Here is a 22,375-nt window from a genome sequence, read left to right as displayed (position 1 = left end):
CTTCTGTGCAACAGACAGAAATTGGAAAATGAGATCTTGTCGCTTATGTTATTTTGCCGTTTTGACAAAAGAAAGACCAAATTTGAAGCATTTTATGTAAGTTGTGTGTCTTGTGTGCTACCTGGAGTTTTTGGCCAGAAATCCGTGGCTAGAAACGATTCCCGTGTACTCGCATTGTAGGATAAAGATTTCGTAGTCCTCAAACTGATTTTATCTTCACATAAGGTTAACCGGTATTTTCTTTTGTACAATATGTATTTAGGTGGGTGCTCGAAAAGGCTTGATTCCTTATTTCAATATTAATGATAAACAATGCAGAAGGGTTTGGACACTGAATTACATATTGTAATTCGATTTGTATTGTCATTTATTACAATATTTAATCAAATTGGTCCTCCAATGAAATTGTGTTGAGACAACCCCAATTAAATTCTAACATAACATTGTTCGTACACTGTTAAATTAAATACAACTTTAAATGTAAATATACAATTAATTAAAGCCGGTACTCGAAGAGCAATTAGGGATATTGCATTTTTGGGGAAAAATGCCCCCGAAGGGCGAAAATGTGCTGAAGAGAAAACTAAAAATGCCATTCCGTAGGGAATGACCTAGATATAGTCAAATCACCGAATTGGGATCAGATTGGATTTTTTTGTTGTCTTTCTTTCTCGATCGCACACACTGCCTCATGCAGGGGGACGAGCTAACAGGACGTGTAGAAAAAATGGAAAATATAAAATTCGGATCTCAAAAGGTTATATACATATGTAGATATGAACATATAAATATACATTGTACATATGTAAATATAACAATAAGGTTATATGCATATGAACGTATGTTCATACATACTATTATACTGACTACTGTTATCCTACTCGTTTTTAATAACGACTCCCCATATCGCCAAAGGCTCTCAACCGATCCGTTTGTTATGGGTCGCAAAACTTTGTTATGGAAATATGTATGTACATGCATGTCGATTAAAAATGACATCGATCACTTACATTTTTGTATCATTCCGTTTTTAAACGGAATCAAAACATGAACAATTAAGTAGGTCTCAACTATGGCAACTCTTTGTCATCCCGAAACTCCCGAAACTTCACTAAGTTTCTATCGGCCGGCTCATTAGTAATTTGTTCAAAAACGATGTTAAGTATGAATACTTAGCCCATCAGGTATTTGGTCTCCGCCCTTCTATCTCCTAGTCAGAATAGAGAATCCAAGGAAGAGGCCACCAAGCCAGATGAAAAACAGTGTTAACAATTTACACCAAAAAGTCTCCCATCAATCTTTTAACAATATCGGTTGAAGATTGTTGGGTTGCACTCTCAAAACGCCCCAGAAAAATGCATCAATTTTTCTTACATGTCTTCGTATACCCGTAAACGCACAATGTACCAGAACGCCCCTGAAACGTAGGAGGATCGAGGATAAAAGATTGGAAATCCGAAATCAATAAAATGCAACGCCACAGGGGACACAAGCAAGACGGGGAAGATCAGGGAAAGGGCAGTGGCAGGGCTAGCACAGCAAAGTAAAAAGGGAACAAGATAATAAATTAAACAAAGGAGACCCTTGCACACGTGTTCACAAAGGAAATTGACCGCCAGAACGACCGATGGAAACTAAGCCGAAAATGTTCCACTGAAAGTCGGTTAGAATTTGTATCTCTCATTTTTTAACGATGCCAGCTTGATGGACCGCTGATTGGCTGTTTGGAATGGGTACGATTTTTAAAAATAGGTGTTTGGGATATATCACAAATTGTGGAGACTCGATATGGAAATCCATTAGTCTCAATTGAGTTTATATCGTAAATAATTATCTTCAGGGCTCAAACACTTGAGACTCCACAATGCGACCGATAGGCGGTGCAGGAATCCAGTTTCAGCGAGGGCCCACTGAGGTCCTGGCTCCGTCCTTGAGCCCTTGTGCGGACCGCTGTTTCACTTGACAACACAAATTTTATCTGTTATTTAGTAGCCTTGAGTCTCAGTGTGTGTGTTTAATTTTCAAGTGCAGAATCTGACACGACTCCTGAAATTTAACTCCTCGACATGCCCTGAACGATGCAAGACGATCTTGTCTTCGAGAATACATTTTGAGCAACACTCACTATCGTTGATGTGCCTCCCTGAAAGGTCTGCGAGTCGTTTCAAGTACCGCATAGTGAGACGAGGCGCAACTGTTTACCATGCCACAATAATCTCTACTAATCAGCCATGCAAACTAAGTAGTCAAATGGAATATTCTATCTTGTACCTCAGTCTCTGTAAGACGATATTTCTGCCTCGGTCCATGAGGGATTGAAATGAGCTCAGCCGAAACCAAACTAACCAAACAAATTCGAGTGAGTACATTATCGTCCATTCCTATGCTTTGGGGTTTGGGTTGAGTGGATCGTTGTCCTCCTTCTCCATCTAGTAAATGAGAATTAACGATGCCTAAACTGTTGACTGAGGCAACCCAACTCGTCCGGATTCAGCGCTCGCCTTTGATTAGTTGTTATACCCGGTACTCGAAGAGTAAATTGGGTATATGGCATTTGCGGGGCAAAAATTTCACAAACAGAAGGAAGCGTTTCCGACCCCACAAAGGGGGGGTGTTCGAGCTTAAACAGCGTATTGGTGTGAGAAGTGATGTAGATTTAGATTACATATGTATGTAGAAAAAATGTAAAATTCGAACTGGCTGAGAACCGGGTAAAAGAATTGTGACGCGTAAGAAGCGTCTCACACGTTCCTACTCGTTTTCGCCTTTAAACTTGTGTTTCTAGTAGTTGAAGTGGTACGCGCTCTAAAATTGTCTCCATAACTGACAGTTTTTTCGATCAGGTTTATAGGAGGGTTTTGTCTTGGAACAGGTATGAGTCTGCAAGACATCTAAGGTCGTTAGGAGGACAATGAACGACAGGACGCCGGCGCCAGGAAATTACCTACTGTCTGGCTATCTCTTTTTGTAATTTTCCTTGACATTCTTAGAACTAGCAGAACCTCTCCCGAGTCTATCTATACCTAAACATTTAACTTTAACTCATAGAGCCCGATTTTTCACTCTTGACAGAAAGGAAAACAGCTAAGGCAAGGTAAAATATGATGTGACAATTTTTATACCTGGTACTCGAAGAGTAAACAGGGTATATTGTATTTGTGGGGACAAAAATGTAACACACAGAAGGATGCGTTTCCGACCCCACAAAGTATATATATTTTTGATCAGCATCAATAGCCGAGTCGTTATAGCCATGTCTGCCAGAGACCATAAGAGATACGGCAACCAAGTTTTGCATCCAGACTTCTGTCAGCTCCCACTATTACAAGTGTATTTAAAAATTTCGAACCGCCCGTTCCGCCCCCAAAAAGGGCGAAAAGGGCTGTGTCCACATTTTTAAAGATAGGAGAAAACTAAAAATGCCATTCCGTAGGGAATGACCATATACATATGTATATCAAATTAGCGAATTAGCGATCAGATTGGATCATTATTATATACAGAAAGAAGAAATTAATTTTTAGTGGCTATCCCCAACCCGCCCAGCACCTTTTTCTATTTTTGCGCATTCCCACTCTGCCTCGTGTGGTGTCGTGTGGTAAGAAGTTATGTAGATATAGGTGACATAAGTAGAAAAAATATGAAAGGTAAATTAAAAAAAAAAATAGTAATAATAAGGTGCACATATGTACATACAGTGGGGTAGAACCAGCCAAGGTAGAAAATTTTGAAATATTAAATAAGTGAAAACAACGAAAAGTGCATAAATGAGTACATGCGACTTTTTTTAGATTTTTATTTTTCGCTATTTAAAAGCTTCACATTTGTATTTTTCTGGTATTGCCTTTTTGTAAAGGATAAAGTGATTGATATCTACAAAAAAATTGGTTACGTTTGCAGTATGGGTTTAGAGTTTATGGGCGACGAAAGTCAGTTAATGTGAACATGTACTCATCATTGCTCCCCACTGTACGTTAACTAAGTACCGGGTGTACAATTTGTGACGCGAAAGAAGCGTCTCACACGTCCCTTCTCGTTTTTAATAGCTAGTGACGCACTGAAACGGACTGTCCTTTAAGACGTTACTCATTAAAAATCTATGGAGAAACGTCAGAGCTAGAGTAATTGTATTAGATTTTCAAAATATTGAAGTGTTTGGTTTTGCATTTTTTTTATTTGTGTTTAATTTGAAACCAAACTCTTACCACTTGACACATACATATGTATGTATGTATGTACATACATACATATATCCCTTTTCGCTTTTACTCCTGTTTAAGCCAAAATAAAATCTTTTCTGTTGTCAGGCAAAGAATCGAGGATGGACAATGGCATCAATAATCCCCTCTTTCCGGAAGATCACTATTACGCTGGATTGGAGTGAATTTGACGTGCACATTCACGACCATTATGCGTACCCTTCTTCCTCAGGATTGTATATTGTTGCATTTGTTAAAAGGGCCCATTGCGCTGCGCACGTGCAAGGGTCAAACGCACACAGAACCGACAGGTAAAAAACCAAAGAATGGAACATAATAAGAAACCCCAAACACATCAAAAACGAATGATAAAAGAGGATTAAACCTGACGAACCCTAAACTGACCCAAAACTAATGCACCTCACGGACGCAAACGGACTTCGGCGGGCTCTTACCGGCATCCACGAAAAAGCAATCATAATCATGGAGATCGGTGAGATGACCTGATGATGTTTGCAGATAGCACAGTAGCAACCTGATCGCTGCTTGGCAAATAAGAGACCTAAATTCTTTAGAATGAAGCAGACAGACCTACCTAGTAATCAAGCCAGTAGAACGTGTCGAAACATCCTTGGCTTTTGGCAGGACAAACTGATTCTCGTGCACGTGTATCAGCTCTCAGACTGTTCAATCAGCATTGTTTAACCTCCTTTCCGTTTCAATTATTTGTCTCTCCAATTCACCAATTTGAAAGATAAGAGAAAACTAAAAACGCATTCCATCTATTTACAATATATGTATGTATGTATATCTCTATCATAAGTATATATCAGATCCCCGAATTGAGAGTAGATTGGATCATTACTGTGCATTCTGTGCTCCTCATTGTGCTCCTATGGGGGAGGTGGGCAAACAGAAAAGCAAACTTCTTTACATCCAGATCTAAGAAACTTAGGTAATGTGAAAAAAGAAACTACTACCTCTGAAAAAAAGCTTTAAACAAATACAAGAATACCAATAAAATAATTACTTAAAAAAAGTTCTGGCATAGAAAAAAAAACATCATTCATTAAACAATTCTAATGCCCCATATCCATCAGAAAAAGTCGGTTTGGTTCCTTGAGTTCGATTTTGTCGAGTAGTGTTACCAGTAGCAGTACCAGTAAATTAATGAAATATACAAATACGATATTGTATATGTATGTATGTATGTATGTGCATACATACGTATGTATTCATTTAAAATATAATAATATTTATTTGATACATATGTACATATTTACAATAATAAATTTATGTATAATAGACAATTAATGCTACCTATAAATGTAATTATTAAAATAGAAGGATTGGGTAGAGAAAAAGGTTCTCATATGCTGATTCACTGTTTGATCTAAAAAAATGTCTATTAATCAATACACTACTCTACACAATCGAATCTTTTTTACGCTTCCAACCAAACCTATTTTTTCTAAAAGACTGAGGGCCTTACATTTTTTTGAAGAAATTTGGTTTCTTGTCTATGGCAAAACTTTTTTAAAGCATTTTTAAAGATTTTTTACGAAATTTTGACTCAGGAAACTCAGGAATAGTACAAAAAATAATTCAATTCTGTGTCCTTTATTGTTTTATGCAGAGACCGTAATTGTTATAACTTTTAAAGTAAAAATTGCAATATGAGAATTATTTTAAACTTTTTTGTATTAAAGTTACGAATAACACATATTTTTAATTGTTTCAATAGAAATGAGAAGTAAGAGTTATTTTTTATTTTTATTTTATAAGTTGAAAATGAAAGCTAAATTTATTATCCTTTGAACTGAGTGGTTTGTTATCATGGATGTATGCATATTCCCGATCCTTGAGAGAATACCCTTCATGTGATACTTCTCATGTCCTTCAAGGACGAATTATACATATGTACAAACATACATATGTATGTATGTATGTATGTACATATATATGTATATTTTATACAATAGATTGTTTTACTCGTAATAAGCCGTATATGTAAGTGTTTACTTGAGATTAATCCACTCAACTGCACTGTAACCGATATTGATTTGATTTAATGATATTAATTTCATCCATGGCTAATACAAAAATGTAACTTGCTTGGCAAGTCAGTGTACATGTACAATATGTACATACATATTTTTGTACATACATACATACATATGTATGTTTAGGAACACGTGCAGCAATAAGTTTAAATTTCTCAGGAGCAAAACTATGAAGAAAAATATACATAAATTAAAAACACTCTTTCTTAATGATAATAGAGATAATATAGGCAAGTAATCTTCAGATGGGGAAATAAAAGATCCAACAACCACATAGGCTGTACCGACGAAATTCCAGTAAAACAAAACCGAACTCACAGTGCAATCCCAAGATGGCCAGAGATATGGCTCTACGTGCTTCTGCCACGTCGTAAATTTTTCACGCATCAACAGAGCAGGTCCCTGAACCGAGAAAGAACAACAATGACAAACAAATACGATTGGAAGGAGCTGAAAAGGACCTGCTAAGATTTTCCGAAATGCGGCATTAATGCATATTGACTAACCTTCAGAGAGGCCATCACAAGCCCACCCCATCCCTTACCATCCACTGAAAGGCAAGTACCCGAAAAAAAAACGTTACTTTTCCCAAACGGACAGACGGACCCAAAGGGAGATTTTTGGACAGCTCTGCCTCAATGAAATAAAAGACAAGTCCCTTGTTTGAACGGGTATTTCCAGCAGAGAGATTGTATCTCGACTACGAAAACTATTGTTTGTCCATATCCTCCTCCGTCTTTTGGAACAGTGTGTCGAATTTTAAAATCTCTCCCGGCTCACACACTTGAGGTTGGATTTTTCCGACAAGTTCGGACTTGTCCGTTCTTGGCATTTTTCGTTGGGATTTTATATTTATTTTTATTATGATCCTCAGCAGGTAGTGATCAGTTGAGCTAGAGAGAGATCCTGGAAAAGACAGAGAGAGAGATAACTGGGGCGAGAGTAGAGCAGTGAGACAACAACAAATCTTCATAATAATTGAAGACACAACTCGAAAATCTGATACCCAGCAAAAAAAATACATGCATATGTATGTATGTATGTATGTATGTACATACATACATATATATAAAACCAGTTTTTTAACATTTTTATAGGGTCTGCAAACATGAAAAATAGTAAATAGAAATCTTATTTTTATAAAATTATTTCAGTAGAAGCTATATATGTATGTATATATTTAGATATGTACTAGTTTTATAATTAGGGCTTGAAAACCCCATCTTTCCGTCCCCGATCTAGACATGCGCACATATGTATATACAAACATATGTATGTATAAATGTACATATATTGTCACTGGCTTAAACGCGAAACTCCTCAAATTGACTTACATATGCACATATGTACAATATCAGATATTCCGATAATCGAGAGGTCCGTCATGGCTTACGAGTTGGATGCTTAAATTGCACAACAGTCAAATATACCCTCTCAACGCAAGGGTAATCTTCTCTGGTGAGAGAGCGACTCTCTCTTACTTCGAGTAACCACCTGCGGGAAGGCAGTCATCCCATTGGCTGCACCATGGGATCGTGAAAGAGACAGAGAGCCTAGGGAGAGACGACCCAAGCCCCGACACCCGCAGAGAGGAGGCAGGGAGCGAAGCGTATAAAACGAACGGCCCGTGAGCTGCGTTGGCATAACAGTCTCGACCTCGCAGCCAAGTGCAACCAACTTAAGAACATTCTTGCTCTAACACATTTCCAACACAATGTCTTTCATCACACGGGAATACAAGTTTGAGAGCAGCATGGTGCAGCAGAAATCAGATCAGCACACGATGGCCATGCGGAGTCTGAAGAAACTCGTCAAACCACTGCTGCGGCTAGTGAGAAAAAAGCAGCTACTGCGGAAGACTCTGTCCGAGATTCAGAACCAGAACGACATCAACGACTCGCTGGAAGACATGCGCAAAGATCCCACCGTCAGCTGTGACAACATGGCCAACGAGCAACTGGAGCAGCGCCTCTACAACGATCTGAAGCAGTGTCCCAGCAACGTGGCAATGATCGTGCAGGAGGGCCAGCAGCAACACCTCGTTCCCGTCCAGCCCGAGAAGACCTTCATCCCGGTCCACTTTGCCCGCACCAGCAGCGGCACCTTCTTCTGGACCACTGCCGCGGGTGCACGACAGCACCAGGAGCAACAGTTGCGACAGCAGTTCGATCGCTGGGTTCAGGCCTAGGAATCTCACTGGAGTCCCATCCAATTGTTCGGCAGCTTTAAATGCAAGTGTCCCATTCCCTTCCATTTCACGGATGAGAATGGCCCAGCTTTGCAGGATCGTAATCTCAGGGTGATATTAGGTATAGATTGGATTCTTTGGTCACTCTCCAGGGAAATGCAACTCTAATTGATTATCACAATCAATCGTAACTATATGAATAAATGTGATTTGATGTGTCTTATTAGAATTAAGTATGTGTTAGTCTTATACAAATCCTTGTCTTCCACGTTTGTTTGTTAGGGTCATAGTATAAGTCCTCCTAGGTTAATAATCATTGTCTTCCATTTAAAACTTAAGATATTTTAGATTTATAAGAATAAAAAATACTCATGCATATAAAGAAAACTTAAAAGTTGCTTAATTATTTCAGAAGGCGAACATCCTCTTGCCTCCTTAGGTTTGGTTGGATGGTCAGAAAGAGATTTCTTACAACAAGGCATTCATTGATATAAATTAATTTCAAAATGTATTTATGCTGGTAACCGCATTTCGTACAACCAATCTCAAATGAATCCTTTTTATACTCGGTACTCGAAGCGTAAATAGGGTATGTTGTATTTGTGCGAATAACGGTTGTATGTAACGCACAGAAGGAAACGGTTCCGACCCCATAAAGTATATATATTCTTGATCAGCATCAATAGCCGAGTCGATTGAGCCATGTCTGTCTGTCCGTCCGTCCGTCCGTCTTGTTTGTCGGCTAGTTCTCAGAGACTATAAGAGTTAGAGCCACCAAATTTTGGCTCCAGACTGCTGTATGCTCACACTGAAACCAGTGTATTTAAAAAAAAAAGCCCCGCCCCCTTCCGCGCCCGCTAAGGGCGAAAACTTCCCAAACCTACAATTTTTAAGATAAAAGAAAACTAAGAACGCCATTCCGTAAAAAATGACCATATCTATCAGATCACCAAATTGGGATCCGATTGGATCATTATTATGGCCAAAATAAAGAAATTAATTTCCAGTGACTAAACCCACCCAGTCCCGCAGCTTTTATTTGTTTTTTCACACTCTCTCATTCCCACTCTGCTTCGCGCAGTGAGCGGCATCTGCCTCTGACACGTCTCTGCCTCGGCTCTCAATAATTTGGGCAATTTTTCAAAAAAGAAAGGAAGTTGACCGGCAACAAAAATAGCACCAAAAGTTTTATTTTATATAACTTACTTTTACTTTTACTTACTTTACTTTTTCGAGCTTTTTGATCTACATATTATGTTTTTAATTGATATAATAATCGGTAACTTAAGTCGTTTGTATACAGATATTTACAAAATATTAGTTGTTATGGGTCGTCGAAAGCACTTTAGGGAATAAAAAAGCCAAAGTATCAAAACTTTAACTCCAAAAGAAGAAAGCTATCCGTATGTGCGGAAAAAAATAGGTTCCTCATCTAAAATGATTCGTAATGCTTTAAAACATGTTACCAACAAGAAACTCGTGAAAGAATTGGCGCAATATACACTTTTCGGTTGAAAATTCGGGTTTCTGACAGCAAGAGGGGTCCTTTTAAGCCGGCCACAGAGCTTAAAATGGATCTTAAAAAATTTCCAAAGATAAGCTAAGCTAGATCTAGCTTAAAAGAATATAAATTAGGTGTTCGAAGTCTGAGAAAAAATTCAGTTTAGCAAAGAAACCATGGGGCAAAGTGAATACAAGGTAGAAAAAACACTGGAGTTGGCCCAAATAAATATGGATATAGTAGATCCTGTGATACGGAGAGAGCCAAATTTTATTATTTATTTATATTATTTATATTATTATATTTATATTATTTATTATTTGTTGCAAAAACTTTATATCTTATTTAAAACGACTACCAAATGAAAAACAAGACCCTTTAACTGACTTTAAAATGTAATAATTATGCTGAGACAAGAATCATGGTATGTGCATGCTTTTCGTACTATGGAGGTGGTACCCGTGCTTGAATCGATGAGGAATCAACATGTCTTTGTTATTATATAATAACACAATAATGCTGCCTTACTTGCAATAGATAATGCCGTTGAGTTGCTCTTTTCATCAGGGAAATGACCCAAAACAGACCAGATAGAGAGCTCTCATGGGTTTTAAAACAGTGACTTTTATGCAATGTTTTCTCCTGCTCAGTCCATAGATATAAACCGTAGGGAAAATCTTTGAGGAACAGTCAAAGAATATGTTTCTAATACGAAATGAAAGAAAAAGTTTGACATTTGGGGGTCCTGCCAGATTTGAGGAGATGAATCCCCAGGAAAGACGCGAAAATAAGGCTACATTTTATGACAGGACTCTGAGCCTTTTTTTTTTTGCCAAAAGCTTTTAAACAAATTTTTAACCTTTGAATACAATTAAAGTAAACTATATCAATAAAAAATTGGAGAAATTTCCTGTAAATTTGAAGTTTTTTGAGTTTTTATGAAATTGGTGCTATTTTTGTTGCCGCCCAAATACCGGAATAATTACTTTTCGTTACAAATATTTCCAACTGAAGCCTTCAAAGCATACCATTTCTCTTGGATAAGTTGATTTAAGCCTAAAAATTTATATATAGGTTGTACATATGTACATACATATGTACTTATGTATGTCCTACGTCAATAGTTTATATAAAATAATAAATAAATAGCTATCACCATTTTTTATTTAGATATTCCATTTACTGAATGTGCATAAATATATTCAATGAACATTTAAAACTGACGCCTGAACTTGAGATTGAACGAGCATAATATTCACGAATATAGAATTCTCCTTCTACGTAAACAATACAAAATCATTTGTAACCCCTCACTGTACACCCCCAGTAAGATGGAAAATTATCTTATCCTCTACCCTACCTAACTTCCAGAGCTAACTCTATCCGACTGGAATTCGAATAATTTCACAACAAATTTAAATGTTCGCACAAATTATTTTAACACGAAACTAAATCTGAGTCAAATCTGGATTGAAAGAGACCCAAGCCAAGTCAGGAGATTGGAAAAAATGTTTGAGGTGTCCGAGGCAGCAGAGGATGACAAGTGTTCACTGTATTGAAAGGGACCCTACCTACATACATACATCCATATGTACATACCTGTCCTATTCAGAAATTGAATGTTGACCTGTAAATATTGCTCGTTGCCGACAACATGTGTTTAACGAGGGTCTGTCACTTCTATTCTCCACTGTGTGTCCATTAACAATTAATAGCCAACAACTAATCAAGGCATGAATTCGAAGCGAACTGAACCGTCCCGATCCCTTGCCTCCCGTACACAAACCACTCAAATTACCAATTCGGCGGTTAGGAGCCATGAAAAAGGCTACAAGTTCCTTGTGAATGTTGCTGTCGATATTTCTCTTTGCTTGCCGCGTCCACCTATGTATGTACATATGTACATATGTATGTATGTATGTATGTATACATAAATATTCGACAAAGTTATACTCTCCCACGAAGAAGCCTGGGATGAGATTTATTTAGGACCAACCATTTGGGGGAATACTTTGCACACGTGCAAGGGTCTCGTATCGTGTCGGAGCTACCTAGTTATATGTAGTTGAGGAATGCGTGACGCGGCACTCAGCTCGGGAGAACCCAATAAACACCTGCCCCAGGACGAGCACTGATTGGCTGAGGATTAGGGGTTGGTTTCGCCAGGTCATATAAATACGAGCAGGAGTTGGGAATCGGACATCAAATATACTGGAAACGTTGAACAGTCAGTATCAGAATTAGTCTACTCCAAACCAACAGCAAACATGGCCTACGAAACTCTTATCATCAACACGTACAGTCGTGTTAGCGTGAAAAAGACCTACACCCCATCAAAGGCCGCGAAGAACATAATCAAAATGGCCTATAAACTGCTCAAGCCTTCTTTCATCTCCTCTAAGAGGCATTGGGCAACCCAATCACGGTTACCTCAAGTGATCGTACTTAGCGAAGAAGAATTACAGAACTCCCAAAACGATGAGTTGGAAGCAGCTGCGCCAGCGTAATTTGATCAACTATGATAGACGGAGAGGATCGTCCTAAACACCTAGAAAGAGCTTTAAGACTAAACCGGAATCGGTCTCTAAATATCCGAGCAGCTTGAACGTCCGACTCAACAAGTGGAAATTATTAAAATGCACCCAACTAAGCTTAAATCATTGTCTTCCATCTATGTACATATGTATATTTAAATGCCTGAATAAATTAGTAATATTATAATACGACCCGACTATTTTGCATTTGTGATTCCTACTTTCCCTTTGTTAATTTCCCCCAAGGTTCTCCATGAATTCCAAAAGCAGTTCTTACCCCTTCCCGAAATACCTTCCTTTAATACAAAGTCACAATAATAAAAATAAAAAAAAAAGCAAAACCTAAGAGAACCTTCGGCTACCTTTATTTTACCTGTTTCCTTTGATCAAAACCTGTTGTTGATTCAAAACATTCGAAACAAAAATGAGCCGAAACCGAACTGTGAAACCTGTTACGCAAAGGCAGTTTCTGATTTTTTTTTCTCCTTTTCGCTCCTTCTTAGGATTGAGCATTGGACAAAATAAATCTCAAATTTCATTGAAACTGGTAGAAGAGTACCCGACAACACCATTGTCCCTACCTAAGGCTGTGTAGGCTCTTGTAAATGGCCCAGTAAAGAGACAAAAAACCATCAAAGTCCGAACAAAAATAAGAGAACCCAGAGATTAAACGAGAAAAGCTACACGGCTCGTTCGAAATTTACCTCCAACAGCGTGCAACATAAAATATATTTTATATGCATACATACATATGTATATTTCATTCAATACAAAAAAACGCTGATCTTGTACATGGCCCAGTAAAGAGACAAAAAACCATCAAAGTCCGATGATCGTGACAGTCAGAGCCTTGACCATTTTCATCACTAATTCCATTGCAAATACAGGCAAAATTGTATTATTTTTTTTGCTCTCAATGCAGTCGGCTTTCGGTTACAAAACCAACATTTTTCTGATGAAATGCGATAACAAATCCAAAATAGTCAAAAAAGTCGGAGTAAATGTCTGAAACTCTTGATAAGTATTCCCACGCAAGGGGGATAATTATTAAGGGATAATTGTCTTGGAAGAAAGAGCGAGCATGAGGTTCCCACGCATCAGTAGGAGCCAGGAGACAGGATCTTTCAGGTCCTGCAGAGCATACCTGCTGCCTTCGCTAAACGTGTGAAATTTCAAATTCTTGCACCTGCCCTCGTCTCGGACTCCCTGATTGGCTGTGATGCTGCGCCTCTCTTTCATACAGAAAATGTATAAATAGCGCCTCCAGTCTTAGAGAGAGCATCACATACCATCCGACCGTCTAATCGAGAGCATCTCAACACGCACAAAAATCTCATAATGTCGACTATCACCAAGCAGAAGAAGTGCAACAACAATATGTACAAGTCGAAAGTATCACCCTCGCGTCGCCTGAAGAACCTCCTCAAGCCACTCCTGGGTCACGTCTTCCATCTGAAGAAGGAGCTGCCCAAACGCAGCTCCTACATTGCCTCCATCGAGAAGGAGGCCGAGTTTGACTGGCTCAACAACGACATGGACAATATGGCCAACGAGCATCTGGAGAGCCGCCTCCTCGAGGAAATCCGCCAGTGCGCCAAGGAGGATGCAATCATCGTCTACAACCAGAACGGCTCTGGGGAACTGCAAACCATGGACCAAGAGGACCACTATGTTCCTGTTCACTTTGCCCGCACCAATGCCGGCACCTTCTTCTGGACTTCGGTGCAGCCCCAAGACAGCGCGCCCTATGCCATCGAATGGAACTTCCTCGATCGGTGGGCCCAGGCGTGAAGCATCAGCCAGTAGCTGGGACTACTTGAGCTTCTCTAACATGGGTTCTTCAAAACTTTTATTGGACAACTCTGCAACCATCTGGTGCTAGGGCTCCAGCGGGATGGACAGATCAGAGTTTGGGCACTTCGACTTTGGTTCGTCGATTTTGGGATTACCATTGGCACCGCTTTTTGGCAATTTTCACTACAAATGCCGAAAAAGCGTCTGGGTGACAACATTTTTGAGGAGGTGAGGTGGAAACAATTTTCTCCATTTTTCTTGAGCAGAAATGAGAATCAATTGTTAACATTATCGTTTGAGTAAAATAAACATTTTTTAAAAACATTTTATCATGTTATTTTTACGGAAAATACAGCCGTTCTGCAATATGACTGTATATGTATAAACATATTTGCAATCTGCCGTCCCTTAGAATATTAGGGATATTCCAATACAACTGACGTACTTGTTACATGTGGGAGATGTCTGTTTATAAAAATGGTTCTCCGCATACATACAGGAGGTCTCTCTGCCTGTCTCTCTGCCTGTCTCTCTGCCTGTCTCTGGGTTGCCTTGGCTTAGCCACTGGGCTCATTCTGGCTATAATAATGATCCTATCTGAGCCCAATTCGAAGATCTGATAGATGCGGTCCTTCCCTACGGAACGGCGTTTTTAGTTTTCTCGTTTCTTCAAAATTGTGAATACCGCAGAACTTTTGCGATTTGCGTGGGCGGAAGGAGGCGGGGCTCATTTTTTAAATACACTTGTAACAGTGTGAGCATACAGAAGTCTGGATGCAAAATTTGGTGGCTCTAGCTTTTATGGTCTCTGAGTACTAGGCGCTCATCAGGACGAACAGACGGACGGACAGACAGACATGGCTCAATCGACTCGGCTATTGATGCTGATCAAGAATATACATGCATATATACTTTATGGGGTCGGAAACGTTTCCTTCTGTGCGTTACATGCAACCGTTATCCGCACAAATACAATATACCCTATTTATATTTTATCAATATTGATATTTATTGATACAAATATCAATATATTGATATTTTGGCAAACAAAATATCACGGTATATACATATGTATGTATATACTTTTATTTTAAAAAGTTAGGATATATTGATGTTTTGATATATTTTTGACAACCCTAGATCCATTGGAGGTAGAAAGAAAAACAAAGTGTGTGGCTTCATTATATTTTTGGTGTCCGGTTGGCAATCAACTCTTTTTGAGTTCAAAATTTGTAGTAAAATATTTATTTTTTTCGAATATTCCTTCAACATAAACTGAACTACCTGGTCAATGCAGACTCATCGTCGTGCGACCATCCAATTTCGCTGTAGCGCTTAAATACCAAAAAAAGGCTTACTTGAGGCTTACTTCATTGTCAAAAAGGGAAATTTAGAATCCACAGAACATTTATTATTAGCCTCAATGGCGCAATGGACGATATAACGGAAGACGTTGCTGAAGCTAATCCAATTCCAGCCGACGCGATAACCAACAATCCTACCATGCTTATCACGCTTTTCGACGACAGGTCAATCGCACTTTTTCATTTATCCTTCATTGAAGGTCCTGACATTAACCAAGAAAGCTCCAATGCTCCTGGCCCAACCAATAAAGCTCCAATGATCCTGGCCCAACTAAGAAAGCTCTAGTGATTCTGGCCCCAACCAAGAAAGCTCCAATGCTCCGGCTAGAGCGGAGCCTCAAAGGCTTTCGATTGGTAACATTCGAAACCATTACACGGCGTTTCCAGGAGATATGTACATAGCTGTAGACGCTGCTGGAGCTAATCCAATTCAAGGGGGCTATGGATGGCTATAATAATGATCCACTCTGATCCTTCTTCAGGATTCTGATAGATAGGGCCATTCTCTACGGAAATGCGTTTTTAGTTTATTAGTTTTCTCAAATCTTTAAAATTGTGGATTTCTGCCTTTTTTCCGACCCATTCGGGGTGCGAAATTTTGAAATACAATTGCAACAGTGTGATATTTACCTACCTATTTACCTATCATGGTAAATCTCGATGCGAAATTTGGTAGCTGAAGCTTTTATAGACTCTGATATCGAGGCACTCATCAAAACGGACGGACGAAAAGGCAGACATGTCTACATCGAGTAGGCTATTGATGCTGATCAAGAATATATGTACATATGTATGTATGTATGTACATATGTATGTATGTACATACATATGTATGTATATTCTTTATGGGGTCAGAAAAGTTTCCTTCGGTGCGTTACACTCATTGCTCCGACCAAAAATACAATATACCCTATTTACTCTTTAAAGAAAACAATAATACACATTTAATAACAGTTTTCCTACCAAGAGTTGATGTATTTCATCAGTAGAAAAACTATATTTCATACAAACTAATTCTGTTATCTAGAATGGAAGACGTCAGCGATTACGTTGTCTTCTAAATTGATACGATATCGGACTAATTGTAACAGTATCGGTAGCCTAACGGTCTATTGTTTTATACAACAATACAAATTACGTAATAAAAAACAACACAGTAACAAAAGAGCTTGCTTATAAATTAAACAGAAAAAAACGGAATAAAGATTAATTGCAGAAATCACAGAGATACGATCCAGGAACGTAATCTAACAATAAATATACAATATTGCACATTAAATAGTGGGGATTTGACCTTGAGGGAAGCCGAACAGCATCTGCACCGTGTGTGTGTGTATGGGTGAGTGCGCGTGGGTGATACCCTTCAAGGCCCCATTGCACTGTCCTCCAGCCCGATGCTGTTGTCTCTCTGCACATCGCTATGCTCCTCCGAATGAGTGCGCGGCCGAGAGCCAATCGGTGTTAAAGCTTCAGTACCAACCAACGCGACGTAAAGTAACTCAACGTAACGCGGCAAACGCCTAGGGGGCTGCGCTTTGAGCGCGCTTAAAGCTGGAACCTTCTTGGCTCTCCATTCCTTCTCTCCCTCCACCGCAAGGTATTGGCTGGTGAGAGCGACGAAGTAGATGTTGCGTTTAACGGTTTTCTTTCGACTGACGGTGAAGGCAGCGATCGCCTTGATTTTATACAAGTCACGGCCTCCTGCGCTGACGTTGACGTCGCGCCACGTAAATGGAGATAAGCAGCATTCAACATCCACACACACACACATGGTTGTTATCATGTTAATGTATAATGCATTTATGCCGGATCGCGAGAGGGAATGGGAACAGGGTCCGACTCCCTTTTTTGTTATCTCCAGTCACTGGGCTACCCATTTTTATGTTTATCAACTATTTCCCCTCACTCTATTGCTGTATTTCAGTCTCTGTCTCTTCTTTTCTTTTCTGTTTGCTTCGGGTCGTATCTCTTCCTTGGCGGGTCAACAATGTTATATTCCAATTGTATTTACGTGTGTATGAGATTTGTTTCCATTTAATCTTCTTCCCCACGCACGTACATATGTATGTACATACATATGTATGTATGTACATAGTATTTACGTACTCTTACAGCAGCAGCAGCATCTCCAGGGTCAGCAGCCGCACCTCGCCCCCACTTCCACTCTTGCCCACAGACTGTGGCTCGTTTTTAACGATCTCGAGGATCCCAAAACAAGAAACGTCCCTCACAGACGCACACAAGCGCAGTGCATTCTCAATGCATATACATACTTATACATATATATATGTATATATATACACTTGTACATATACACGAATGCATGAAGGTACGTATGGATGTGTATACATGCACATACATGTACATACATATGTACATACATACATACGTAAAAGACCACTTTACGCCCCTTGGGAAATGAAGTTTAATGACCGTTCGCTCATGACCAAGTCAATCAGATGCGGGACTATTTATGAATAGAACCTAATCAGTGGAAAAAATTCAGAAACAAATATCGAGATACATAGTACGCTTCACTCCATCGACGGGGTCTGGAGAACAGTTAGCGATTATAAAGGTTCTTATCAATAGGCAAACCCCTACTATTGCTTACTTCAGCAGGTAAAAACTATAAAACCCCCGATTACTCCCCTAAAATTTCCATCCCTGTGGCAGGTACATGCTCCATGCGTACGCTGATCACGAGCCCGACGCGCACGGAAGGAACCGTGAGAAAAAAACCCAAAAATGAAGCGAAGTAACCGTCCCTAGAAGAGGGTAGCAATAGTTCCGCTGGTAACAGTATTTCAAATTGAATTATAAAAGGTTGGTTGAGTTGAGGGTAGGCCAAAGAATGAAATCAGGTGTAAATCAAAGAGCCAGGGCAGCAGTCAAGTCATGGTAAATAGAACCCAGCCCCTGAGCGCAAGTAGAATTACCAAGAATCAACCCCTAGCAGGTTCAAAAAGCGTATTTGGGTCTGCACTTGCTTTTGGTAGCTGGTAATTTCCAGCCCAGGGAAACCAAAGTTTTGGCAAAAGAAGGTTCCAGCCGGAAAGCCACAGCTAGAAGCTTGACCCAATCACAAAAATTTGAACAGTGCATCAAGATTGTTGCGATATGCCACCTCATCTGGGATTCGCCGCCCGACTACGACTACATTGAGTACGAGGACAACGACGAGGATATAAACGAAAAAACCCTAGGTCCGGAAGAAACTTACGTTAGCATCAAGGAGGATTACAAAAAGGCCAAGTGCGTTCCTCCAGGCCTCAGTCAAAAAGATATAGCCAAGTTTTGGGAGGCTGTCGCCGAGTGGGAGACGGAAGTGAAGAACCTTTTTCTCGTAGAGAAATTCGTTCCTATCGTCAAGGAATTCGACAACGCTATTAAGATTAATCTGTGGGGGGTGCTTCGTCTTCGAAAAACAATAATGTGCTATCGAAGCTTGTTTTCCAATCCGAAACCACCACAAACAACAACAATAACAACAACAGGACGATCCACACAATTGACGACGACACCCACGGCAATTTCGTCAACAACGGTTTCTCCCTTGACTGCCAGTAGTTGCAATGCGTACACCGAAATCGGAGTTTGGATAAATGAGCAGATCAATGGAACTTTAAGTCTGGATAAACTAATCAAGAAGTTGCCAAAAATTGTGGGGGAGCTCGAGCGCCACATCCGCAGAAGTTGCTGTCCCTATCAGCCCGTGCGAGATCGGGTGGAAGTAGTCCATGATGGCATCGATTTCATATTGGAATTTCACAGAATAGAGCCCTACAAGAGAGCGCAGTCCTCGGGTTTTATTGGCGCAGACTTTGATAATCTAAAGACGAGATTGGAGTACCTAAGCTCGGAGCTAGCCAAGGGAGGAGAAGGGGAAGAACCATCCGTAGGCACATGCTGCCCCGCCTGGTCCGAGCAATTAGAGGCTTTCAAAGAAGAGTTCGAAAAGCTTGTTGAAAAACTAAGAGGAAATACCTCCTCTTTAGATATAACATCCTTGACCAACAAGCAAAAGGATTTGGAGAAGAGTCATTCAGGTCAAATTAAGCTTTTAGAAAAACTAGAAGCCTTACATAACAGTCAAGCATCTGAGATCACAGAAAGTTGTTGTCAGAAAGAGAAAATAGTGGAAAATATAGAAAAGTGTTTGGTAGACTTGAAATCGGTTAACGCACTGTCTGAGTCAAAGAAGATAGTTGGCTCTCTTCAAGAAAGACTGAATCAAACAAGTGGAACTCTAACAAGTACCGAAAGACTGCTGATCGCTGAGGAAGCAAATATCCGAAAAATCACATATTTGTGCGGAGAATTGTGCCCAAATCAAAAGAAACAAAGACTCGGTGAACAATCGACTAGTGTAAGCCTACTGGAGGCACAAGTGAACGAAATGAATGATAAAGCTCCGGGAATAGTTGAACTTGCAGGCTCGTTAAATTGGACAGCACATCTTAAATCTATAAACCAGGTGAGGCAAAGATTCATGGGTTTTATGATCGAACAGAGACAGAAAGATGTTAACTTTCACGTGGCCAATATTTATGAAGAGCCATCGGATGAGTCGCTAAAAGAGCTGACCCGGAGACTGGACCAGCTGGAGGCGATGCTAAATGGACTCCGTCCGAAGAACCAGACCTATGAACAGATCCTGTTGGACCGCATGGGGGGCCTGGAGCAGGGCCTGAGAGACCGTCTGAGTGTCCTGAACGCGAGGATCAAGAAGACCGAAGCGGATGCAAAAAACTGCAACTCGGACTGCGACTGGGGGGAGCTGCCGACCATGGCAGAACTCCAGCAGAGAGTTAAGGCTATGGCAGCATCGGTAAAGAGTCGTTCCGGAAAGCGTAGCTAGGAAAACCTTAAAAACTCCTGCCTTACATTAAAATCAAGCTATCCTTTGTAAGAGAAACTATACAATATTTTAAACATTTAAAACTATCGCGTAATTCTCATGTTTTCGAACACAGTTGCCCCATACCGTTGTGCATACCTTTTTGCACGTACTCTGCAGCCCTTTTCAGTACTTACTTTCACTAGTATTTTTGTATTTTTTATTCGCTCAAACAAATTTAAAAAATCGCTTAAAGCCGAGTTTAAGTCTTATGGAAGTCTTATGGAAGTCATCATTTAAAAATAATATAGCCCTGGCTCTATAAAAAGTATCAGAAAACTGGACCGTCAAAGTCCAAAGTGCTTTTACAATCTTTTTTGACGCCACGACGACATTTATAACGGTTTTCATTTGAAATTGTTTGGTCTCTTTCAGTGTGACCGTATGCTCCGATGAATGAAGTGTTGAATGCATTTTTTCATTTGAAAACCTTATATTTCCCAGAAGGTAAACTGTTTGGTTTAACTTCATATATGGATTTATCAGCTTTTTAGAATGATAATGTCAATTTCAACCAGATGTAAGATACTTAAGTTATGTTAAAGAAGGAACAGCTAACTCTAAAAAACTGCGTTAAAAAAATACCAGATTTGGAAAATTCTTAAAAAAATATATCATCAGACCTATTTTGAGCCCTTTCTTTCAGAAAAAGTTGGTTGGGTTCCTTGAGGGAATATCGTGTCGGGTAGTGTTATGGCCAAAACTAGTCAACCTCTGTTGTTAAATTATCTCATATATTTACATACAAACATATGAACATATGTACATATATTATATTATTTTAATTATTTAAGCCTAGTACTCAGATCGAAAAGCAATATATTTTGCTAGCAGCATAGTTTGACCAGAGGTGAAACCCGCATTCCGTACGGTTACACTTCTCAGGCAGCTGTGTTGTTTTGTTTACCTTTTTGAAAATGTGTGAAAATTGAATAAAAGGTTAATAAAACAATGAATGCAAAATGGATTCATGCAGGAGATTATTTTAGTGAGACTGGCGGCTCTTGCATGATCGAAGGAGGAGGACAATCAACGAAATAAGCGACGACAACTTCGAATAAACCCATATCTGCAGGAAAGAATCCAGGACGGTCTTTGTTTATACATTTGAGTATTATAAATCATATAAACAAGTGTTCATTTTTGGAAACCCATGAAACGATACCCTTTGCATATTCCGCAGTTTGAAAATATGACAGAGAATTTGAATATGGCTGGGAATAACATCTGCAGACTTCTTTGATTGGTGGAGCAGCAAGGAATATTTGCGCCCGTTGCAAAGTTGTAAAACGGCGCCTCCAAGCATCCATCTTATTTAAAAATGGATTGTTTTGAGTCCAAGTTGCCGCCTTAGCCCCTCCACGGCACGACCCTATGGAGCAGTATTTGGTCCAAAAAGAAAACAACTTATAACATTTTGTTAACAGCCCAGCCGGGTCTGTGTCTTGGCAAAATGAAGATACTGGCGTTCATATAAGTTAAACAAATTAAAAATGCAAATAAATTCAATATAATTTCATTAGTCTATATTATAGACTCTATAAGAATTGTTTCCTTTTTTGCCGTTTGATGGCCTTAAGCTCGTTTAGAAGCACGGTGGTCATTTATCTTTCAACTTCAGCGGCATTGTTGTATTCCATTTGATTGAGAATTTACTCTCTGTTTGCTAGGGATCCTCGGAAATTAAAACAGATCTTTATTTTTCGAGCTGCTAGCAACATACCAACGAATACCACACAAATACTATCAATACCACAAAAATACTATCGATACCACACAATACTATCGTCTGACTTTCTAGATTTTTTCGGCCTGTTTTTATGCCGATCTGA

At 39.4% G+C, this 22,375-nt stretch overlaps 4 protein-coding genes across 4 annotated transcripts; all 4 read left to right on the top strand.

The window, feature by feature from the left end:
* Nucleotides 1-7,896: 7,896 nt before the first annotated feature.
* On the top strand, nucleotides 7,897-8,699 carry LOC117893593 (enhancer of split malpha protein). Its single transcript, XM_034800267.1, has one exon. The coding sequence runs from the start codon at nucleotides 7,977-7,979 to the stop codon at nucleotides 8,448-8,450; it is 474 nt and encodes a 157-aa protein (XP_034656158.1). The 5' UTR covers nucleotides 7,897-7,976; the 3' UTR covers nucleotides 8,451-8,699.
* Nucleotides 8,700-12,144: 3,445 nt separating this feature from the next.
* Nucleotides 12,145-12,674, top strand: LOC117893928. Its single transcript, XM_034800710.1, has one exon. It carries the CDS (start codon nucleotides 12,219-12,221, stop codon nucleotides 12,456-12,458), a length of 240 nt encoding a protein of 79 aa, XP_034656601.1. The 5' UTR covers nucleotides 12,145-12,218; the 3' UTR covers nucleotides 12,459-12,674.
* A 1,085-nt stretch (nucleotides 12,675-13,759) lies between these two features.
* LOC117893788 (enhancer of split malpha protein) lies at nucleotides 13,760-14,578 on the top strand. Its single transcript, XM_034800532.1, has one exon. The coding sequence runs from the start codon at nucleotides 13,824-13,826 to the stop codon at nucleotides 14,274-14,276; it is 453 nt and encodes a 150-aa protein (XP_034656423.1). The 5' UTR covers nucleotides 13,760-13,823; the 3' UTR covers nucleotides 14,277-14,578.
* A 3,752-nt stretch (nucleotides 14,579-18,330) lies between these two features.
* Nucleotides 18,331-20,519, top strand: LOC117893190. The gene is made up of 2 exons (XM_034799700.1): nucleotides 18,331-18,372; nucleotides 18,603-20,519. Exons 1-2 carry the CDS (start codon nucleotides 18,331-18,333, stop codon nucleotides 20,502-20,504), a joined length of 1,944 nt encoding a protein of 647 aa, XP_034655591.1. The 3' UTR covers nucleotides 20,505-20,519.
* The last annotated feature ends 1,856 nt before the right edge of the window (nucleotides 20,520-22,375 follow it).

Source organism: Drosophila subobscura, chromosome J, assembly GCF_008121235.1.
Source record: "Drosophila subobscura isolate 14011-0131.10 chromosome J, UCBerk_Dsub_1.0, whole genome shotgun sequence".
NCBI lineage: Eukaryota > Metazoa > Arthropoda > Insecta > Diptera > Drosophilidae > Drosophila > Drosophila subobscura.
The sequence above is the reverse complement of the archived record's forward strand: the minus strand, read 5'-3'. Positions and strand labels throughout refer to the sequence as shown.

What these genes read in the sequence shown, in the direction of transcription:
- LOC117893593 (XM_034800267.1), top strand. Translation starts at nt 7,977, where the DNA reads ATGTCTTTCATCACACGGGAATACAAGTTTGAGAGCAGCATGGTGCAG.
- LOC117893928 (XM_034800710.1), top strand. Translation starts at nt 12,219, where the DNA reads ATGGCCTACGAAACTCTTATCATCAACACGTACAGTCGTGTTAGCGTG.
- LOC117893788 (XM_034800532.1), top strand. Translation starts at nt 13,824, where the DNA reads ATGTCGACTATCACCAAGCAGAAGAAGTGCAACAACAATATGTACAAG.
- LOC117893190 (XM_034799700.1), top strand. Translation starts at nt 18,331, where the DNA reads ATGCGTACGCTGATCACGAGCCCGACGCGCACGGAAGGAACC. An exon ending in CGACGCGCACGGAAGGAACC is followed by an intron (nt 18,373 to 18,602) that starts GTGAGAAAAAAA and finishes AACCCCTAGCAG; the next exon opens with GTTCAAAAAGCGTATTTGGG.